Genomic DNA, 21,723 nt, shown 5'->3' with positions numbered 1-21,723 from the left:
GCAGATGAGGAGTTTCAATATCATCTCCTTTAAGGGGTCTCGGTTTGGAGGAAAAAAGCCTCATTCTCTTGATGATGGCTTAATTCCTTAAGAACGCACTAGAATCTGCCCCTCAGTAGCTGCCTGTGGTGTGTCTAGATTTTGGGGCAACGTTGGCTTTGTGGTTCGTTTTTATTGTATTTAACTGTGAATACCCTCTTACTCCCTGCATTGAGAGGAGAGAGAAGCTCAGTTGTCAACGAGATGAAGTTGTTGGGGTTCCCAGGCTTCATGAGGCTGGGCTCTCCCTGAGCCTGAGGCAATCTTCAGGGCCGACTGGTTTCCATCCACTGAGAAAGGTCAGGATTCAACCTCAGCCTCACTTTGTGCAGCCGCCGTGGTTGGCTTGCCGCCACAGACCACGGCACCATTGTCCTTCCCGAAAGTGCCATCCTGGGCCCGGCGGTGCAGCCCATGGCAGCTTGCGAGACCTGAGCTTCCCGCCTCTCCCGTGGCACAGGCTTGGGGACAGGGTCTGCCCGAGCCAGTGGCTGGCTCAGGAGGTCACAGAGGTACATTTGCCTCTGCTCTGGAGGAGCTTGGGCGGCTCTGGGAGGGCCTGTGGACACAGGGCGACGCGGTGGGAGGGCGCCATGGCCTGTCGGCCTTTGATCTTGGGGCTGGTGGTTCTGCCCCCCCGCCATAGAGGACTAGGTCTTCTCTCCCCTCACAAGCTCCTGGAGGCCACAGTGCTCCTGGGGACGCCTCCCCATGGGGAAGGTGAGGGCTGGAGCTGTCACTGTTGCCAGGCTCTGGCCCTAGGAAGGAGGTTTGTGGCCCCAGTGACTAATGGATTCCCTCGTCTGCCTGGGAGAGTGTTGACAACCAGGGAATAACCAGGGAATTGGACTCTCCGTGTGGCGGGAGGGGGCATCTCCCAGCCTTCACTCCTGATTGCTTTTCCAGCACCTGAGCTGCGCCCCTGGGATCCCAGCTTTCCCTTCCCGAGTCCAGGCAGCGTCTGTGCTGGGCCCTGCTGGGACCTTCCTCCTCACGTGAGGCATGTCACGGCTGGCACTAGCCCTGGCCTGGGCCTCGGGTGTGGTGGGCCCGCGGTGTGTCAGGCCCCAGGCATGGTGGGCCTCAGCTGTGGTGGCCCCAGGTGTGGTGGCCCCAGGTGTGGAGGCCCCGGGTGTGGAGGCCCCGGGTGTGGTGGCCCCGGGTGTGGTGGCCCCAGGTGTGGAGGCCCCAGGTGTGGAGGCCCCCGAGGAGAAGTGTATGCTGGAGATTAGGCGGGTGCATGAGAGCTCCCAGCTCAGCCACAAGAGCAATACGTGTTGCCCGCCCAGCCTCGCCCAGGGCTTGCTCCTGCCTGCACTGAGACCCCTCGGCAGGACCTAGAAGCCAAGCCTGGGGTAGGGCCTCAGCAGCGACTGCAGGCTGCCCATGTGCCCAGACGGCTTCTTCTGAGCCTGGAGTGGGCCCCTGAGGCTGCCTGTCCACTTGGCCCAGGCAGGGCACTCTGGACACCTGGTGATTCCAGGTGGAGAGTGGAGCTCAAGCGCCTGCTGGTTGTGCGTGCAGAGTCCGGAGGCTACAGCCAGCGGGGATTCATTTAGGAGAGTACAGAACAACTTTTTGTTTTTATAAACCAGCTTTTGAAGGTTGCATTTAAAAACTTGGGCTGACAGGGTCTGAGAGGATGCGTTTGCCTTTAGTAGAGTTTTGGATTTTGTGGCAGAGTGTCCGTGACAGTTAAGGGGTAATGGGACAGATTCAGCTCCCGACATGAGACCCACTGCACAGGTGCACATCGGGGCGGCTCTGCCTGCCACGCAGCTCTGTGCACATCAGAGTGACCGCGTGATTTCCTCGCACAGAAAATAGCTCTTCTGGGCTGACACCTGTGCCCTGGGCCTGTGGACACCCTGTCCAGGCAGCATGCCTCCGTGGTTATCCGAACAGTAAGAAGAAACGCAGGGATTTCTTGATCCACGCAGGCAGGTGGATGACCCGGGCACACGGCGTTCCTGTTAAATTCTAAGTGTGGATAAGACGGCTGCCAGGCCGCTCTTTCCAGAGCCTCTTCATGTGGCTACTAGTAGCGAAATGCATCTTAGATGGCTTTTTAAACATAGCATTTAGGGTATTTGTTTCTCCTTTCAAAAGAGAAGAATCCCTTCCAAAAGTAGGCGAACCGGAAAGGCCCAGCCTGGCCGCTTTCCGCATGAGTGGCCACGACTTTGCTGGATTGAAAGGCGAAGGGAACAGGCCAGCTTTGGCCCGTTCAGCCCGGCCTGATCACTCCTTTACAGCCTGTGAATGAGGCGGCTCCGGGGAGGGGTGGGGGGTGGCTGGCCCCTTCCTGGGCCCTGGGGTCCATCCGATGTTTGTCCTTCGGGAGCCCGCCTGAAGTGCTGAGATAAAGCGGTTTTTAAACAGTCTCCCGCAGATGCCTTTTGGGAGACAGAGCCATGAATTTCCTGAGCCGTGTCCTGGGGTGGCTACAATGGCCGTCTGCCTGCCAAGGCTTCTCCCATTCAGGGAAAGCAGCTTAAGCCACTTAAGCCCATTAGCATCTGGATGGGGCCGGACCTCCTTGGGACGCAGCGATGGGCAGGGTGGCCTGCTGCGCCCTGGCTGTTTGGGTGCTTGTTCTAATCCTCACACTGTTTGAAGGCTCCAGACTGATTTGTGACACATGAGTCCAAAAGCCACTTTGGAGGCTTGACCCGATCAGCCGGTCTGTGCTCTGAATGTCAACGGCCTGCCCTGGAGTGTGCTTTGGGGATAGCGGGTGGCCGCCTCCTGGCCCAGGCTGGGACGCTGCACACCAGCCACAAGGAGGTGGACGCTGCATCTTGGCAGGAGGCGGGTCAGGCCGCCGAGGGGCCCTACAGTTCCTCTCAGTTCCTGCTGAGCGCACGCCCAGAACCTACACAGGAAGGCCGGGCACCGGCCCAGGGGTGTCCTCCTGATGCCCGGCTCTGAGCCCCGACCAGCGCCCGGGGCATTGGGGTGCCCCTCAGCAGCACCAGCTCCCAAGGGCCCTTTCAGGGAGAAATTTTTAAAGCCAAAGTTACTTTTGGTGCAGTCGTCATTTTATAAAACGAAACTCATATATTATTTTCTTAAAAAAAACAGCTTTCTAGTCCAGGTGCAGCTACTCACACCTGTAATCCTAGCACTTTGGGAGGCTGAGATGGGACAATCGCTTGAGCCCAGGTGTTCACAGCCAACCTGGGCGACATAGCGAGACCCTGTCTCTACAAAAATTTAGAAAATAGGCCAGGCGCGGTGGCTCACGCCTGTAATCCCAGCACTTTGGGAGGCCGAGGCGGGCAGATCATGAGGTCAGGAGATCAAGACCATCCTGGCTAACAAGGTGAAACCCTGTCTCTACTAAAATGCAAAAAAAATTAGCCAGGCGTGGTGGTGGGTGCCTGTAGTCCTAGCTACTCGGGAGGCTGAGGCAGGAGAATGGCGTGAACCCAGGAGGCGGAGCTTGAAGTGAGCTGAGATCGCACCACTGGGCTCCAGCCTGGGTGACAGAGGGAGACTCCGTCTCAAAAAAAAAAAAAAAAAAGGAAAGAAAATTAGCTGGGCATGGTGGTGCATACCTACAGTCCCAGCTACTCGAGGGGCTGAGGTGGAAGAATCACTTGAGCCCAGGCAGTCAAGGTTAAAACGAGCCTTGATCACGCCACTGCACTCTGGCCTGGATGACAGATCAAGACCCTGTCTCCAAAAATAATTTTTTTATTAAAAACAAGCTTGATGGAGGTATAATTTACACATAAACTATAATCGAACTCTAGACTATCCCTCCATATAATCCAGTTCAGACTATCCCTTCAACACCTGCCCCAGTCAGTTTCCTCCCGGTCCCCGCAGTCTCCTTGCTGCCTCTGTCTCTCTGGCTTCGCCATGTCTGGGTATTTTGTGTAAATGGAATCTACGGTCTGTGGCCTTTTGTGTAAGGCAGTAGCTGCGCTCTCTTCCATCCACACCAGCGATGCAGGAGCACCGGTGCCTCTGCCTGCCGTGGGCACGGGCCCTGGCTGTCCACACGGGGTGCCTCTGCCTGCCGTGGGCACGGGCCCTGGCTGTCCACACGGGGTGCCTCTGCCTGCCGTGGGCACGGGCCCTTGCTGTCCACACGGGGTGCCTCTGCCTGCCGTGGGCACGGGCCCTTGCTGTCCACACGGGGTGCCTCTGCCTGCCGTGGGCACGGGCCCTTGCTGTCCACACGGGGTGCCTCTGCCTGCCGTGGGCACGGGCCCTGGTTGTCCAGATGGGGTGCCTCTGCCTGCCGTGGGCACGGGCCCTGGTTGTCCAGACGGGGTGCCTCTGCCTGCCGTGGGCACGGGCCCTCGCTCTCCACATGGGGTGCCTCTGCCTGTCGTGGGCATGGGCCCTGGTTGTCCAGACGCCATGCCTCTGCCTGCCATGGGCACAGGCCCTCGCTGTCCACACGGGGTGCCTCTGCCTGCCGTGGGCACGGGCCCTCGCTGTCCACACGGGGTGCCTCTGCCTGCTGTGGGCACGGGCCCTCGCTGTCCACAAGGGGCTTTGATTTCTCCCAGATGTGGGTCTCACACTTCCCTTGTTTGGCGAGGTCCTAGGCATTCTTGTTTTCATGACTTCTGCCAAGCTCGGAGAGCTCAGTGCCCACAAGGGCCCCGGGTTGGGGCCAGGCCCTCCCCATGGCTATTCCACCCAGGAAGGGGTCTCCAGCTCTGTCCTCCCTTTAGGGACTGACCCTCAGTGATCATTCCCTGCATTGTCCTGTTAAGGCAAGAAGAATTTTCAAAACAGGCCTGAATGTCATCCTTCACAGTGATCTGCGCCGGCCAGGACCGTGCCTTCTGGAGCAGCTCAGCTGTGCAGTATGTCAGAGAGGTCGGTTCTCACTCAGCCTCTCTCCTCTGCTGCCCAGACGGCTGCCCCTTCCCGTAGCCGGTCAGGCCACTGAGCATCTGTGGGCACCAGAGGCCACAGCCCTGACCTTGCAGCACTCCTGCCTCAGCCCCTGTGCTTGGTCCTCCCGGCCAGTGTGGTCTCCAAGACCCCGGCGGAGCCCCGAGCTCTTCTTGGGTCCTGTCCACCTGCCTCTGGGCCCCTGCCCACCCCAGCCTGCACCCCAGGGACTGGTTTGAGCCAGTTAACACCACAAAGCAGGCGTGTGACCTTAGCCGTCCCTCCCACATCGGCTTCATCAGATGAGCCTGTTGAGACCATTCCCGGTCAAGCCTTCTGAAACCCTTGCCCATTGTCGTAATCAAACAGCTCTCGAGGGAGTTCAGGGACGGGAGAGAGCGAGCGGGAGGAAGCTGGCCAGGTGCCCCCACAGGCACCCTCTGTGCTGTTCTCAGTGCTGCCGTGCCTTCGGAGCCTGCTGGTCTTGCTCTGGCTTTTGCCCCGAAGCAGCTCTGTGGGCAGCAGCAGCTCTGGGGTAGCCTCATGGCTGCAGCCACGCTTTGCTGGGGAGCAGCCAGCCTCAGGCCCTTCGCACGTGTGAGGGTCAGCTATGGTCAGCTATTGCAAGAGTGGCCCCTGACCCCAGGTGTGGAAATCTGGGTGTGACACCAGCTGCTGTCTGGAACCGGCCATCCCATCCCACTGATGCGGGCTGTCGGGTGATGCTGCCATGGGCAGGTGGGCCCCCCGGGACTTATCTCCGTTGCTGTCTTTCTGCAGACGCTCTGCACAAAAGCCACCATGCAGACGGTCCGGGCCGCTGACACCAATGAAGTGGTGAAGCTCATATTTCGTGAGTCGGACAACGACCGGAAGGTGAGTGGGGCCTGTGACTGGGCGGGTGACACATGGGGCCTGCGCGGGACTCTGCAGCCTCCCTCAGAGCCGCCCTGCCTGCCCAGGGCAGTGGGGCCGGGGGACACGCACAAGGCTAGGGGAGCTCAGGTGCTCATGGACCGCTCTGACTTCACAGGTTATGCTCCAGTTAGAAAAGAAACTCTTCGACTACTTCAACCAGGAGGTTTTCCGAGACAACAACGGCACCGCGGTGAGTTTGTGGTCCGGTGTGGCAGCTCCTCCGTCCGGAGACACCCATGCCCCCAGGCCCTCCCATTACTTCTGCTTACCTGGGACCACCCTGCCTTGTCCCTGCCACCTCCAGGGCTCAGCTCCGAGCCGGTGCAAAGCAGACTGCCAGGGACACACGTTGGGTGCGTCCTGCACCTCGGGCCGGGTTCGGTGGAGGCTCCGTGTCACTGTCCTGTCCACAGGCAGCATGACGCTCACTCAACCCATCAGCTTCAGAGACCCTCATGTGTGTGAGGGGAGACGCTGGTGCTGTGGGGTGGGGAGGAAACCCCCTTGTCTCAGAGTGGGCCGGCAGGACCTCAGGCTTCGCTCTGAAGTGGGAGACTGAAGGGAGCAGGTTCCCCACACTCCCGTCGCTAGACTTGCTGTGTGTGGGTCTGTGTGTGGGCACGTGTGTGTGCACTAGTGCTTGCGTGTGCACATGTGCACATGAGTGCGTATCTGCATCTGTGGGATGGGTGTGCCACTGTGTGTCCATGAGCACGTGTGTAAACTGAGGTGTGCGTCGGTGGGAATGTGAGGCTCAGGTCAGTCCACGGAGAGGCGGCCCCTGCCAGAGGCAGCCCTGGCTGCTGGACCTGCTGTCGGTTTTGAAATCGTGAGTCTTCCCTTCGAGGGATTAGTGTAGGCAAGCGCTGAGGGGTGGCCTACACACTCTTTTTACAATTTTATTTTTTTATTGTGGTCTACTTTTGTCCCATTTTTGGTGTATTTACAAATGTTTATCAGCGTAAAGAACCACATAGTACCTGGCTGGGGCCCAATGTGCGGCCTCAGCTTATTTCTGTAAACACGCCCACTGTGGCGAGTCCAAGCCACACGTGATGCTGTGTGCAACGAGCCAGCGTCCAAGATCTGGAAATCTCGGCATCGGTTCCTAGGGCTGTCCTGAGCCAGCTGTGGTCCCCCCGGCACTGCGTCAGGGCAGGCGGCCCGTCCTCAGGAAGCTATCGGGGAGTGGCTGTGGGAAAGGTGAGGGAGCACAGGCGGGTGGACCCAGGCCGGTGCAGCTGCATTCACATCATAGCGTCCTGGGCCAGCTAGGTGTCCGTGCCTCAGTTTCCCCTCGTGGGGTGTGAGGGCTCACGGGTCAGTGCATGCAAAGTGCTTAGGGAGAGCTGGAGCCTCTCAGTGCCAGACAGAGGGGCATGCCCAGCCCAGCAGATACTGCCAGCCCCTAGTCCCAGGTCCAGAACCTCCACTCCAGGATGGCATTTACTGCCTCCCCAACGGCCCCCAGATCCCACCTCCTGTCCTCTCGGGAAGTCACTTCTGCCTCCTGCCACTCATCAACCCAGAGCCCGAGGCTCCTGTGATGCCCACGCCTCCGCGGTGCCTGGGCCTTCAGTGCCAATTCCCTCTCACCTGCTGCAGGAGCCCATGGCCCCTTCCCCCACTGGGGCGGGTCAGGCCTTGGTGTCCTGTCCCCACAGGGCCCCATCAGCCTGGGAAAGCCTGAGGTCTCCTCCTCTTCTCTCCATCCAGGCAGGCTGGCTTTCCTCCTGCTCCATCTGTGGGAGGCACCGGGCACTCTCCCCAGCTCTACCACCTGCGCTTGGTGGAGCCCCTCCCCCCTCCTTCTCAAGCCTCCAGAGCCTGGTGGGGCGGCCTGCCTGTGGCTCCCACTGCCCCTCTGTGGCTCTTCCTGTGGGACTCTGGGCCCCAGGGTGCTTCCAACTGCAGGACACTCCCAGGTGGCACATCCCGGCCTCATCAGTGGGGAGCAGGGAGAGCCTGGGGAGCATAGGTGTCTGCGTGGAGGCAGGTGCGCAGGAGGTGTCTGGGTGGGGGAGGGCACCCAGGAGGTGTCTGGGTGGAGGTGGATGCCCAGGAGGGAGACAGGGCTGCTGTCCTCACAGCTGCATGGCTGCTGGAGCTTGGAGGAGGTGCTTTCAGGGTCCCTAGCAGGGCTGGCTCCTCAGTGCCGCGAGGTCTCCAGGTACCTTGCACAGGGCGTGAAGAAAGTGGAGGGTCCCTTGGAGGAGGATGCCAGGGCGGCCAAGAGAGACGGCACGTTCTGGAAGGAGCAAGGTGACAGGGAAGAGGGAGGCTCCGTGGGCCGCAGGTAGGGTGGTAACGGGGGACAGGTTCCAGCTGGGGCTGCGTGGAGTGGGGTGCGGCATGGAGGGGGCTGCGGCGTGGAGGGGGTATGGCATGGAGGGGGCACTCGGCGTGGAGCCGGGCGCACGGCATGGTGGGGTGCGTCCAAAGCATCTGGGAGCAATTGTCTTTTGTATGGGTCCAAAGCCCTCCTTTTCTCTCAGCATTTCGACACAGAGCACACCCCTGCTGTTGGCAGCCACCATACTGTACAGTGTTTCCTACCTTTAGAAGAAAACTAACCTGAATATTTGAGAGAACTTTTGGATTTGATTCCGAACAAAAACACCCTGTGGGGTTGAAGCCACACGAGGCACCCCGTGTGATGGCGGAGGCCCCACACGCTGTGTCGATGACGTCGGGAGTCCCGTGCAGAAAGGCGGCCCGAGCTCAGGAGGCGCCTTCCCAGGCTGTTTCTCATGATTTCTCCAAAGAGCTGTGAGTGGAGCCGGCGGCTCGGCATTGCTGTCCTGCTTCTCAAATCCTCTCTGCTTGGTGCCTGGGACGACAGCGCCTTCGGGAACACCCCATGGGTTCCTGCTGACCTGGGTGCCGGCACACCAAGTCAGTCGTGCCCAGAAATTGGGAGTTGTCCCCATCGACGTAGGGTCAAGATGGTCAGCCCATCTCCACGGTCCGGTTAAACACACAGCACCGCAGCCATGGAGAACAAACTCTCCGTCTGCAGGATGGATGTGCCTGCACCGGACGCAGCCCCAAGTCCATCGCATCCTTCATCAACCGCCGGTGTTGTACCCGTCTGACAGAAATTTAATTCAAGCTGGCTCCTGAAAATAATTATTGTATTTTAAGAGTAGTAATCATTGGCCGGGACATGATTGAATGTGTCCATGCCTATTGACTTTTCCTATGATTTATAGCTTTGTTTAGTCGATATTCCCATCGAAATTGTATAATTAATTATAAGTGTGGCTGTCAGGGCTGCAGGATGGAGTGCCCTGGTGAGGATTTGGAGAGATTAAATTTTCTTCGGCTGTCCCAGGGCTGGGCTTGGGAGTTTCCACAGCGCCGGCCTCTTGGAGGGAGGTGTTTTCTGTGTGTTTAGCAACCGCTGTAGCCTCAGGTGCATTGATTTTCTGGGCTTCGTTCCTTTATCATCGCCGGTGTCTCTGCAGGAGCGGCGGGAGCCGCGGCCGGGACAGCTCCTGACAGATGCGCAGGATCAGCCACTGCTTTGTCATTGTCCACACGGCCCTGCCTGCCTTCACTTTGTAATCAAGAAGAATGTGGGAGACCTTGCGAAATTGCGAAATTGGTGATCATGTTTGTGAAAAATCTCAGAGAGATACAAATTATCAATTCAACAGCAGCACCTGCAGTTTCTAATCAGAAACCTCTGCTGTCTGGTATTTTGTTCCAGCTGCAGCAGGGGCCTCACACACTTCATTCTGGGGGCGACAGCCCCCATGCCGGCCATGCAGGGCGAGGCTCCCTCCAACTCTCAGAGCTGGTAGCCGAGCAGGGACATGCTGGGACCCTCCCGCCCCACAGGATCCCCCCGTCACACGGCCGCCATGGTCCCTTCGCAGCTTTGCATTTGCATCACGGTCCGGGGAACCTCTGCCTCCCCGGTAGGCGGGAAGGCCCCAGGGGGTAAAGACCACGTGTCCGGAGTGTCTGGCACAGTTCCCGACGCAGGAGCAGCACGGGGAGCCGGCATTCGATGAGGATGGAGGCAGGCCCAGGCCAGGACGCCTCTGTCAGGAGACAGGCTCACAAGTGAGCAACGGGGATTCCCAGCCGGGCTGCCCCGGGGTTTTCTCTCAGACACCGGGCTCAGGGCTGGTGAGTGTGGGTGGGGGCGAGTGCCTATGAGCCTGGGGGCATCACAGAGGACAGAGGACAGCCTGGGGCCCGCATCCCTCCACACCCTGGCTCCGGTACGTTTAAGCAGCTTGAAGGTTCAAGTTCATTGAAAACCACACGTGAATTTCCTTTTATTTTTGCTTTGCACTGCCAAAACTGGGGGCCTCCTAACTCAGAAGACAAGGTGGAAAAGTGGCCTTGGTCCACTGAGCAGTCCTGAAACACCCACCCAGGCAGGACGCTGGCCGAGGAATCCCATTCAATCCCCATGGGAAGGAGGGGCCCCCGGCCACCGAAAACCGTGGGCAGCCCCAGCCTGCTCCTTCTTCCCGAAAACCGTGGGCAGCCCCAGCCTGCTCCTCCTTCCTGGAGTTTTCCAGCTTCCCCACAACTTGGCTTGGGGTTGTGCTTATCGGAGTGTGTGTGAGCGTGTGAGTGTGTGCGCACAGACGTGTGTGAGGCATATGCATGTGAGCCTGTATGAGTATGCATGAGAGTGTGTGCATATGCATGTGAGCAGGTGAGTGCATGTGTGAGTGGGTGTGAGCATGTGTGAGTGTGCAGGCATGTTCGTATGAGCATGTGTGAGTGTGTGTGTGAGCAGGCATATGCATGTGAGCAGGTGTGTGTGAGCAGGTGCGAGCATGTGTGAGCAGGCATAGGCATATGAGCAGGTGTGTGTGAGCAGGTGTGAGCGAGCATGTGTGAGCAGGCATAGGCATATAAGCAGGTGTGTGCATGTTTGTGAGCAGATGTGGGCATGCATGACTGTGTGTGAGCGGGCATGTGCATGTGAGCCTGTATATATGTGAGCGTGTGTGCATATACATTTGAGTGGGTGTGTGAGAGAGCAGGCTTATGCGAGTGAGCAGGTGTGTGTGTGAACAGGTGTGAGCGAGTGTGTGAGCAGGCATAGGCATATGAGCAGGTGTGTGCATGTTTGTGTGTGAGCAGGCATGGGCATGCATGAGCATGTGTGTGAGCGTGTGTGCATATGCATTTGGGTGAGTGTGTGTGAGCAGGAATATGCATATGAGCAGGTGTGTGTGTGAGAGCAGGTGTGTGCATGGATGAGCGTGTATGAGCAGGCGTGTGCATGTGGGTGTGAGAGCAGGGGTGTGCATGGATGGGCGTGTGTGAGCAGGCATGTGCATGTGAGTGGGTGTGTGGTGGGGGTGGTTTGGTTTTTAGTTAGAAAGTTCAGGCAGACCCTAGCGGTAGCAGCTGAGGCCTGAGGGAGGCCCCGGCCACCCAGGAGCAGGTGCTGACCACAGAGGGGGCTCCGGGGACCTGACGCAGCTCTGCAGGTCTCTCTTGGAGACTGGGGACACCTGGGGAGTGTTCAGTGGTGACAATGAAGGGACTCCGTCATTGGGTGGTTGGATTTGCAGCTAAGAAGTAAAGATGGCAACACACTCAAAATCCTCCTGGCCTGGAATTCCTCAGCCCGGTCAGGAATTGAAGAGCAAAGTAAGGGTGTGTGGTGTGCGTTGGGGGGGAGTGTGTGTGTACACATGTGTGCATGTACACGTGTGCACTCGTATGTGGTGTATGTGTGTGTGCGTGTACCTGTGTGCATTCGTGTGTGTGTGTACACATGTGCACTAGTGTGTGTACGTGTGTATACAGTCATGTCACATAACGTTTCAGTCAACAACAGACTACATATATGACTAAAGTTCGGTATTCTGACGATGGGGCTGAAAGCTTCCTCTCGCTATGTGATGTAGCCGTTGTGACATCACAGTGTGGCGGCACTGGTGTGAAGGAGCCACTGCGTCGCCAGCCGTGGGAGAGTCTGGCACACGCAGGGATGCCCAGCGCGTCGTACTTCAGAGTGACAATAAACGACTGTGTTACTGGTGTCTGCGTTTCCTCTCCCACACTTCTTACCATCACTGTAATGCACTCCTTCTACTTAATAAAAAAAGGTGCCTGTGAATAGCCTCAGGCAGGTCCATCAGGCAGGTCCACCAAGAAGAAGGCGCCGTTATCACAGGAGATGAGGCTCCGTTATCGCAGGAGATGAGGCGCCGTTATCGCAGGAGAAGAAGGCGCCGTTATCGCAGGAGATGAGGCTCCGTTATCGCAGGAGATGAGGCTCCGTTATCGCAGGAGATGAGGCGCCGTTATCGCAGGAGAAGAAGGCGCCGTTATCGCAGGAGAAGAAGGCGCCGTTATCGCAGGAGATGAGGCTCCGTTATCGCAGGAGATGAGGCGCCATGCGGGTGGTTGCCCCGAGGGCCTTTCCATGGGACACAGGGGTGGCAGAGAGGAATGTCGACGATCCTGACCTGTGTGGGCCCAGGCTCATGTCTGTGTCATTGTCTTCATTTTTATCAAAAAATGTTTTAAGATTTTGAAATATTATAAAGAATAGGCAAAAAGTTTATAGAATATATAAACAGAATATTTTATACAGCTATACAATGTGTTTTAAGCTAAGTGTTATTTGACAAAAGAGTCAAAAAGTTGAAAAACGTTAAAGTTTGTAAAGTAAAAAAGTTACAATAAGCTAAGGTTAACTTATTACGAGAAAATACATTTCAGTACATTCTGTTACTCTCAGCGTCTGTGCTCGGTATTTATAAAGTCTGACATTCTGTTACTCTCAGCGCTTGGCATTTATAAAGTCTGCAGTGCCCAATTGATTCCAGGCCTTCCCACTCACCCCCGCCTGCTCACCAGCTCACCCGAGCCCCTTCCAGCCCTGCCAGCTCCCTTTGCGGCCCCACGGTACAGCCCAGGCGTGGAGCGTACGCGCACTGTGATGTCCCTCAATGAAATATCCTAAGGATGTGTTTCTCAGACCAGATCCCCGTCGTTACATGGCACGACTGTGTGTGTACAGAACCAAACAGCCTGGATGGATGACCTGGTGGCTGTTGAGGGCTGGGCCACAGCGGAGCAGAGAGGCTGGAAAGCCAAGCCCGACAGCCCAGCACCATGGCCTGGGTCGCCGGCTGACCCCACGGGCCCGTGCGATGGCCTGGGTCCCCGGCTGACCCCACGGGCCCGTGCGATGGCGTGGATCCCCGGCTGACCCCACGGGCCAGTGCCATGGCGTGGGTCCCCGGCTGACCCCACGGGCCAGTACCATGGCGTGGGTCCCCGGCTGACGCCACGGGCCCGTGCAATGGCGTGGATCCCCGGCTGACCCCACGGGCCAGTGCCATGGCGTGGGTCCCCGGCTGACCCCACGGGCCAGTACCATGGCGTGGGTCCCCGGCTGACCCCACGGGCCCATGCGATGGCCTGGGTCGCCGGCTGACCCCACGGGCCCATGCGATGGCGTGGGTCCCCTGCTGACCCCAGCTCAGCTTTTTCCTGTTGTCCTGGACTGTCTTATCTGTGGGCAGGTGCTGAGGAAGGACCCCCAGAGCTGCTGAAAAGCCTTAGACTGTCCTTTGTCTCCTCTCATGAGGCGTGCAAGGCCAGGAGCTGCTCTCTGTGGATGTGGGTCGTGTGGGGTCTCCTGTGGCTGTGGGCCACATGTTGTCTCCCGTGGCTGTGGGACTCTCCCACGGCATCCGGTGGCCCCGTCTCCTGAGGGTCGGGTTTTGTCACTTGGAGTCAGACCCCTGTTCTTCCTGAAAAGGATTGGAAAGCTGGGTTTTTAATTTTTCCGCCATCACATTTCCATGTCAACGCAAATCATTGGTTCAGCCAACAGTGACATGGAACTTTGTTTACATTTAGGGCGAGGTGTTGCACAGACTTTTCTCCCCGAAGGCGGAGTTCCGATTTCCAGAGCACTGTGCGTGGTGTGCTTCTGACTGAGGCCCTGAGTGTGCAGCAGGTCAGCGTGGCCCAGGCCGCGGTGAGGACCTGTCCACACACTTGGAGCCCCCCAGGGACCAGCAGTGTCCTTAGGGGGACAGGAAGTCCCCAGGCCCCTCAGCGCCAGCTTAGATGCACCAGGGAAGACCCCCAGGGGCGTGAGGGGTCCTCAGAATCCTGTGACCTGGGCAAGGGTCTCTCCACCCGTGAGTGTACAGAGGAGGGTCAGGGGTCTTATACCCTGAGGCGCCTCATGGGCTGTGCCCAGACTGAGAAGCCGTGGCCACACTCCGTGGCTTCCGCCTCAGGAACTTTTGAAGGGTGCACAGGCCTGGAGTGGTTCAGAAACACACGAGCCTGGGATTCCCAGCTTCCAGAACCTGCACCAACGGGCGTTAGGGGCTGCCTGGGGCTTTCGCTGCTCTGCTGTGGTGGCCGGAGGGGCCCAGCATCAGAAGTTCCAGTAGGTGGGGCTCCAGGTCGGGGTATGTCCCCAGCCACCCCCATTCCTGCTAACATTGACGCTTTTGGGAAGGGAGGTGGTGGGGGGCTCGCAGGGATGTCCAGCTGCCTGCAGTGAACAGTCTGTGTCCTGCGGCCCAGCGCCCTCTTCACCCTGCAGGAGCCCCAGCCGTAAGCATCAGTGACCCCCTTGCCCTGCAGGAGCCCTGACTGTAAGCGTCACTGAAGCACAGCCAGCCCCGGCCCCATGCCCACGCCAGCCCACGGAGGCAGCCCTGGCATCCTCGGAGCCCCCGGCCCTCTTCAGAGCCCCCTGGCCCTGTTCTCCCTATTCTTGTTCACGTGCCCCTTGGTGTGCAGTCCCTTGCTCACTGTGCCTGGCACATTCACCAGGCTGGGGCACTCACTCAGGGCTGCGGCCTCGCGACTTCAGTGCTCAGCCACGCAGCACTGTGCTCACAGACCCCACGCTGTGGACCCTGGCGGCCAGACTCAGGGTTGACCCGCCTGAGCGATAGCCACACCGCACAGGAAGCCCGGTGCTCTGCTCTCTAAAGCTAAATGAATTCACGTCGGCCAAGAGCTCTAGCTACTCGCTCCCTCTGCGCACAGGCCCCACCTCTGCAGCACCTGCTGCTTCTAGGAAGTGGAGCAGCTGTGGCAGCCCCAGGCCCTCAAAGGCCCACACGGGCAGGCACAGCCCGGGCCCGGCTGCAGCCCAGATGGGCGCCAGGCCAGCACTGAGGATCAGGGTGCTGAGGACTTGAGGGGTGCTGGTGGTTGCTGGAGCCAGAGCCAGGGTTGGACGCTGTGCCGCACACCTGCGAGGGATGATGGTCCTTCTGGGCTCCGGAGTTCCCTGAGTGCTCCATGAGAGCTGTGGGCCCGCGGTGAGCAGAGCCTTCACTGCAGGAGGCCATCTGTGCCCCCGCACTTTGGTGCTGTCCAGGACTGTGTCCCCCACAGCTGTGAAGGCTCTGGGGTCACTGCAGAAGGTTGGAGGAATGCCAATCCAGGACGACTTCATTAAGGACGTGGCATCAGAGGGCCCCGCACAGCAGAGCCATCGTTCTGGCTCACCTGAGTGGGAACTTTGCTGAGGGCTCTCCTTCCCCCTGTGCCCATCTCCCTCTCCTTCCCCCTGTGCCCATCTACCTCTCCTTCCCCCTGTGCCCATCTCACTCTCTTTTCCGCTTTGCCCATCTCTCCTTTCCACTGTGCCCATCTCACTCTCCTTTCCCCTGTGCCCATCTCACTCTCCTTTCCGCTGTGCCCATCTCTCCTTTCCGCTGTGCCCATCTCTCCTTTCCCCTGTGCCCATCTCTCCTTTCCGCTGTGTCCATCTCTCCTTTCCCCTGTGCCCATCTCACTCTCCTTTCCGCTGTGCCCATCTCTCCTTCCCACTATGCCCATCTCCCTCTCCTTTCCACTGTGCCCATCTCTCCTTTCCCCTGTGCCCATCTCACTCTCTTTTCCGCTGTGCCCATCTCTCCTTCCCACTATGCCCATCTCCCTCTCCTTTCCACTGTGCCCATCTCTCCTTTCCCCTGTGCCCATCTCACTCTCCTTTCCGTTGTGCCCATCTCTCCTTTCCGCTGTGTCCATCTCTCCTTTCCCCTGTGCCCATCTCACTCTCCTTTCCGCTGTGCCCATCTCTCCTTCCCACTATGCCCATCTCCCTCTCCTTTCCACTGTGCCCATCTCTCCTTTCCCCTGTGCCCATCTCACTCTCCTTTCCACTGTGCCCATCTCCCTCTCCTTCCCCCTGTGCTCATCTCACTCTCCTTTCCACTGTGCCCATCTCCCTCTCCTTCCCCCTGTGCCCATCTCACTCTCTTTTCCACTGTGCCCATCTCTCCTTCCCACTATGCCCATCTCCCTCTCCACTGTGCCCATCTCTCCTTTCCCCTGTGCCCATCTCACTCTCCTTTCCGCTGTGCCCATCTCTCCTTTCCTCTGTGTCCATCTCTCCTTTCCCCTGTGCCCATCTCACTCTCCTTTCCCCTGTGCCCATCTCTCCTTTCCGCTGTGTCCATCTCTCCTTTCCCCTGTGCCCATCTCACTCTCCATTCCGCTGTGCCCATCTCTCCTTCCCACTATGCCCATCTCCCTCTCCTTCCCCCTGTGCCCATCTCACTCTCTTTTCCGCTGTGCCCATCTCTCCTTCCCACTATGCCCATCTCCCTCTCCTTTCCACTGTGCCCATCTCACTCTCCTTTCCCCTGTGCCCATCTCACTCTCCTTTCCGTTGTGCCCATCTCTCCTTTCCGCTGTGTCCATCTCTCCTTTCCACTGTGCCCATCTCACTATCCTTTCCGCTGTGCCCATCTCTCCTTTCCGCTGTGCCCATCTCTCCTTTCCCCTGTGCCCATCTCACTCTCCTTTCCCCTGTGCCCATCTCTCCTTTCCGCTGTGTCCATCTCTCCTTTCCCCTGTGCCCATCTCACTCTCCTTTCCGCTGTGCCCATCTCTCCTTCCCACTATGCCCATCTCCCTCTCCTTTCCACTGTGCCCATCTCTCCTTTCCCCTGTGCCCATCTCACTCTCCTTTCCACTGTGCCCATCTCCCTCTCCTTCCCCCTGTGCCCATCTCACTCTCTTTTCCACTGTGCCCATCTCTCCTTCCCACTATGCCCATCTCCCTCTCCTTTCCACTGTGCCCATCTCTCCTTTCCCCTGTGCCCATCTCACTCTCCTTTCCGCTGTGCCCATCTCTCCTTTCCGCTGTGTCCATCTCTCCTTTCCCCTGTGCCCATCTCACTCTCCTTTCCCCTGTGCCCATCTCTCCACTGTGTCCATCTCTCCTTTCCCCTGTGCCCATCTCACTCTCCTTTCCGCTGTGCCCATCTCTCCTTCCCACTATGCCCATCTCCCTCTCCTTCCCCCTGTGCCCATCTCACTCTCTTTTCCGCTGTGCCCATCTCTCCTTCCCACTATGCCCATCTCCCTCTCCTTTCCACTGTGCCCATCTCACTCTCCTTTCCCCTGTGCCCATCTCACTCTCCTTTCCGTTGTGCCCATCTCTCCTTTCCTCTGTGTCCATCTCTCCTTTCCCCTGTGCCCATCTCACTCTCCTTTCCGCTGTGCCCATCTCTCCTTTCCGCTGTGCCCATCTCTCCTTTCCCCTGTGCCCATCTCTCCTTTCCGCTGTGTCCATCTCTCCTTTCCCCTGTGCCCATCTCACTCTCCTTTCCGCTGTGCCCATCTCTCCTTCCCACTATGCCCATCTCCCTCTCCTTTCCACTGTGCCCATCTCTCCTTTCCCCTGTGCCCATCTCACTCTCCTTTCCACTGTGCCCATCTCCCTCTCCTTCCCCCTGTGCCCATCTCACTCTCTTTTCCGCTGTGCCCATCTCTCCTTCCCACTATGCCCATCTTCCTCTCCTTTCCACTGTGCCCATCTCTCCTTTCCCCTGTGCCCATCTCACTCTCCTTTCCGCTGTGCCCATCTCTTCTTTCCGCTGTGCCCATCTCTCCTTTCCCCTGTGCCCATCTCACTCTCCTTTCCGCTGTGCCCATCTCCCTCTCCTTCCCCCTGTGCCCATCTCACTCTCTTTTCCACTCTGCCCATCTCTGGTACAGGGTGGCTGTGGCATAGTGTGTGCTTCCTCGTGACGCCCCCGAGCGCCTCTCCTGGGTGCTCCTTTGTCCGCGGTCTTCCTGAGGGGAGGTTGAGGAGAGGCCCCAGGTCTAACCCTGTGGCAGACAGGCCGCCACCCTGCATCTTGGGATGCAGCAGGCAGTGTTTCCACTGTGAGTGTGGGGACAGGGACCCACTTTCAGAGAAAGAATTTGGCATCTGGTGACAGCGTCTTGTTTCCAGGGGAGTTTCAGAAAGAGTTTGCATCTGCGTGATATAAATACACATTTGGCAAAAGCAAAACACAAAGCCAGGCTCTTTGGGTTCTTAGACTAAAAATGTGTTGGGACCACCAGGCTCTGTGCTGCGTCTGGTTCGACCTCTACTCCCTGGTATGCCCTGCAGAGGTCATGGCGTCTTTGGGTGTCACATGTCTCTGGGTGGCACAGGCCCCTGAGACTGCTATGAATTTGCATCTCCAGCTTTTCAAGTTTTACTGGAGTCTCATCAAGGCAGTAACTTGATGTGAGAAAGAAAGCAAATGCCTAGATTGTCTGGAGATCACACGCTGGGAACGGGAAAGGCACCGCGGTGCACTGCGGGGGCATGTGTTCGTCTGATGACACTTTGGGTGCCTGCTCTGACCTGGGCCCTGCTCTGGGTGAGCAAGACAGATAGCCACATCCCCGCCATGGAGCTCTGGGGCTGGCAGGGGACAGCACAGTGGGGAGGAGCCTGGGGGTGCCATGAGGAAGCTTGCTGAGGACTGCAGGGCTGGTAGGGGACAGCACGGTGGGGAGGAGCCTGGGGACAGCACAGTGGGGAGGAGCCTGGGGGTGCCATGAGGAAGCTTGCTGAGGACAGCCGTGAGCAGTCACCCTGGGTGACTCCGAGCTGTGGGAGGCCAGTGCGGTGCGGGGACCCAGTCGGTCACTTTGGAGGGGAGGTCCACATTCTTTGTCACAACTAAAAAAATTCCCAAAAATCAAGACCCACCAAAGACTATCCTACAGTCGCAAACTGTGAACCACAAAAGATCGCATTCCACAGATAGCAAGAGTCCAGAGATACAACAAAGGCAGGGCAGATCCTCAATAATGCCAAATCGTCGAATAATTGATACAAATTATAATATTGTAAATTATTCAAAGCATGACAGAGTTAGAAACATAAGTACCACACTATGAAAAAACATCCCAACAGATTTAAAAAATGTAGAACTTGTGGAAGTATTATCATTAAAATTAAAAGCTCCAGGGATGAATTAAGTGCCAGAGTAGACACGTCTGGAGAAGGGATTAAGGAACAGGACGGCAGGCCTGGTGAACGACCCAGAATGCAGCACAGAAATGTGGCAGGATGGGACAGGAGGGTCAGGGGCTGAGAGAGGAGGGAAGAGCCCAGTGCTCACGCAGTGAGGGTTCACGAGGGGCATGCTGGAGAGTTGATGACTGGGCATTTTCCAGAATTATCCAAGACATAAACCTCAGGAAGCATGGTGAGTCCTGAGCAGGAGGAATGGAAGTAAATCCACACACAGACATGTCAGAGTGAAACAGCGGAACATTGAACATGAAGAGAAGATTTTTAAAGCAATGTGGGAAAAATGTCCCATTACCTACAAGAATGCAAGTGGCAGTGGGTTTCCAGAACAACCACAAAAATATACACCAGGAGAACTGGAGGGATTCGATCACAGAGCTGGTGGAAAACCCCACACACTTAAGAGTTCTCCCAGCAACCAACTCAGCCTTCAGAACGGCCAAAATGAAGACAGTACCCTGCAGTGGAGAGATGTGGCCCCACCAGCGGGTCCCACGGAGAACCAGGAGTAGCTGAGCTTCCAGAGCAGGATGGGATGAAGAAGGAAGGAGAACATTTGTGTAAAGCTTAAAAACCTGTAGGCTAAGGCAAGCTGCTTTCCGTGGACTCATGCATGGTGGTAATATGAAAACACACTTGGGGCCGGGCACGGTAGAACACTTGTGGAGGCCGAGGCAGGAGGATCGCTTGAGGCCAGGAATCTCAGACAAGTCAGGGCAATGTGGCAAGACCCTGTCTCTTTGAAAAATAAAGACTTAGCGGGTGTGGTGGCACGCGCCTGTAATTCCAGCTGCTCGGGAGGCTAAGGCAGGAGAATCGCTTGAGCCCAGGAGGCAGAGGTTGCAGTGAGCCAAGATTGCGCCACTGCACTCCAGCCTGGGTAACAAAGTGAGACTCGGTCTCAAAAAATAAATAAATAACTTAAAAACCACACTTGGGAGTCTTGAAAGGTCTGAGTTACACTGGGAGGAATGAGAGGATTTGGTGGTGCAGGGAAGATCTGATCCCCTCCTGCCAGTGCCTTCCTGAAATCTCAAAACGTGTTGTGTCGTAGAGATTCAGGGAACCTGCCATCAGCATTTTGGTGAAAGCCACTGGATGGCAATGGCTCCTTTCCGACTCTCAGCAGATCTCAAAGATGCTCCTGGGCAGGCCTTGGGGGAATCTGGGCTCCTAGTCTCATAGCTGGTGCCTGCAGAGCCAAGAACCACATGGCACCTGGCGGCTGGCAACCTCCCTGCTGCCTCCTGACCTCCACACCTGAGAAGCCAGCAGGGCCCACGCTGGGACTGGGGACCCTGCTGCATCTCTGACGTGGGGAAGCCTCAAACTCAAGCTCCAGAATGACCTAGAGATGATGTGTGTTTATAGGCCTGTGTATGAATGTATCTGAGTACATGCCTGCATGCAAACACACACATGCCTGAGCGCACATAAACATATGCCTGCATGCAAACACACACATGCCTGTGCACACATAAACGTGTCTGCAGACACACACATGCCTGCATACAAACACATGCCTGCATACACATAAACACGTGCCTGCATGTACACACACACATCCCTGCGCACACATAAACACATGCCTGCATGCAAACACACATGCCTGCGTACACATAAACACACATGTGCAGGATTGGTCCAGAGCCCATGCCCCTGCTCTGCCTTTGAGGAGGGGCGTCCCTCTCCCGAGGCCTCCACTGCATCCCCACCCCACTGAGAAGCTGACTTGGGGCCCCTCCCAGAGGCCGTGGGTGCTGGAGGGAGGGAGTTGCTCCCTTGAAGGGGAGCTGGAGCCGTACCCTCTTAGGAGGCAGGAGGCAGCGGGGCTGTGAACTTCTGTGCTCCAGGCAGGAGGCCTGGGCCGGTGGCTCAGGTAGCAGCTTGGCACAGGGTAATGACTGTGTGCATGAGGCTGCTGAGTGCCCGTTTCAGGGATGACGGACGAGGTCACAGGAAGAGCCAGGATGTGGTGTGGTTTTGAGGGAGCCCTGGCTCAATGCCATGCCCTGCACAGCTGTGGGGACATGACTAATGAGTAGCACAGGAGAGGGTGTGCATGGTGACCGCTCAGGAAGACGGCCGGGGCCAGTCCTGCAGGGGTGGGAGGTGATGCCTGCCTGGGCTTGTTTTGGAAGAGTCTCGGGGGCAAGGCCATTGTCTGCCTCCTGTGCATGTGGGAATGAACATTTTGCCCCCAAGCTGCTGCCAGAATCTCCCCACTGTGCACCTTGGGACCATTTTCCCTGACCTGTTCTCACCAAGCTGACATCGCTTACTCTGCAAGTTACTTGACACTCAGGGCAGGACAGGAGCTGTGTTCCTTCTGCTGGGGGAGCCAGCCCTAGGGAGGAGAGGCCGAGAGGGGCTGCTGCTGGGGCTGCCACGGCGGTGCCTGAGGGCGCGAGTGCTTCTCTGGCATCCCCAACAGAGGAAGGTCTCTGGGTGGGCAGAGCACACCTGTAGCGGGCGGCGTAGGTCCCACTGTCCGCAGCAGAGCAGGCGGACCCCAGAGCCTGCTGGCGCCACAGAGGTTTCTGGTGACAGATGTGGCAGCTCTGGGAAGGGCAGATGTCACACCAAGCATTCGAGCGTCCCAG

General features: G+C 57.8%; 1 protein-coding gene across 7 annotated transcripts in view; it reads left to right on the top strand.

Moving 5' to 3' along the window:
• LOC105471065 (inositol polyphosphate-5-phosphatase A) overlaps positions 1 to 21,723 on the top strand; it is a 248,908-nt gene that overhangs the window by 210,612 nt on the left and 16,573 nt on the right. For all 7 annotated transcript variants that reach the window (XM_011723416.3, XM_011723425.2, XM_011723445.2 and 4 more), the window contains exons 10-11: positions 5,680 to 5,775; positions 5,933 to 6,007. In XM_011723416.3, coding sequence (XP_011721718.1) covers positions 5,680 to 5,775; positions 5,933 to 6,007 — 171 coding nt within the window. The remainder of the gene's footprint in view (positions 1 to 5,679; positions 5,776 to 5,932; positions 6,008 to 21,723) is intronic.

This window comes from Macaca nemestrina, chromosome 9 (genome assembly GCF_043159975.1).
Source record: "Macaca nemestrina isolate mMacNem1 chromosome 9, mMacNem.hap1, whole genome shotgun sequence".
NCBI lineage: Eukaryota > Metazoa > Chordata > Mammalia > Primates > Cercopithecidae > Macaca > Macaca nemestrina.
Note: the sequence above shows the minus strand (reverse complement) of the source record. Positions and strands in the feature narration are given on the sequence as shown.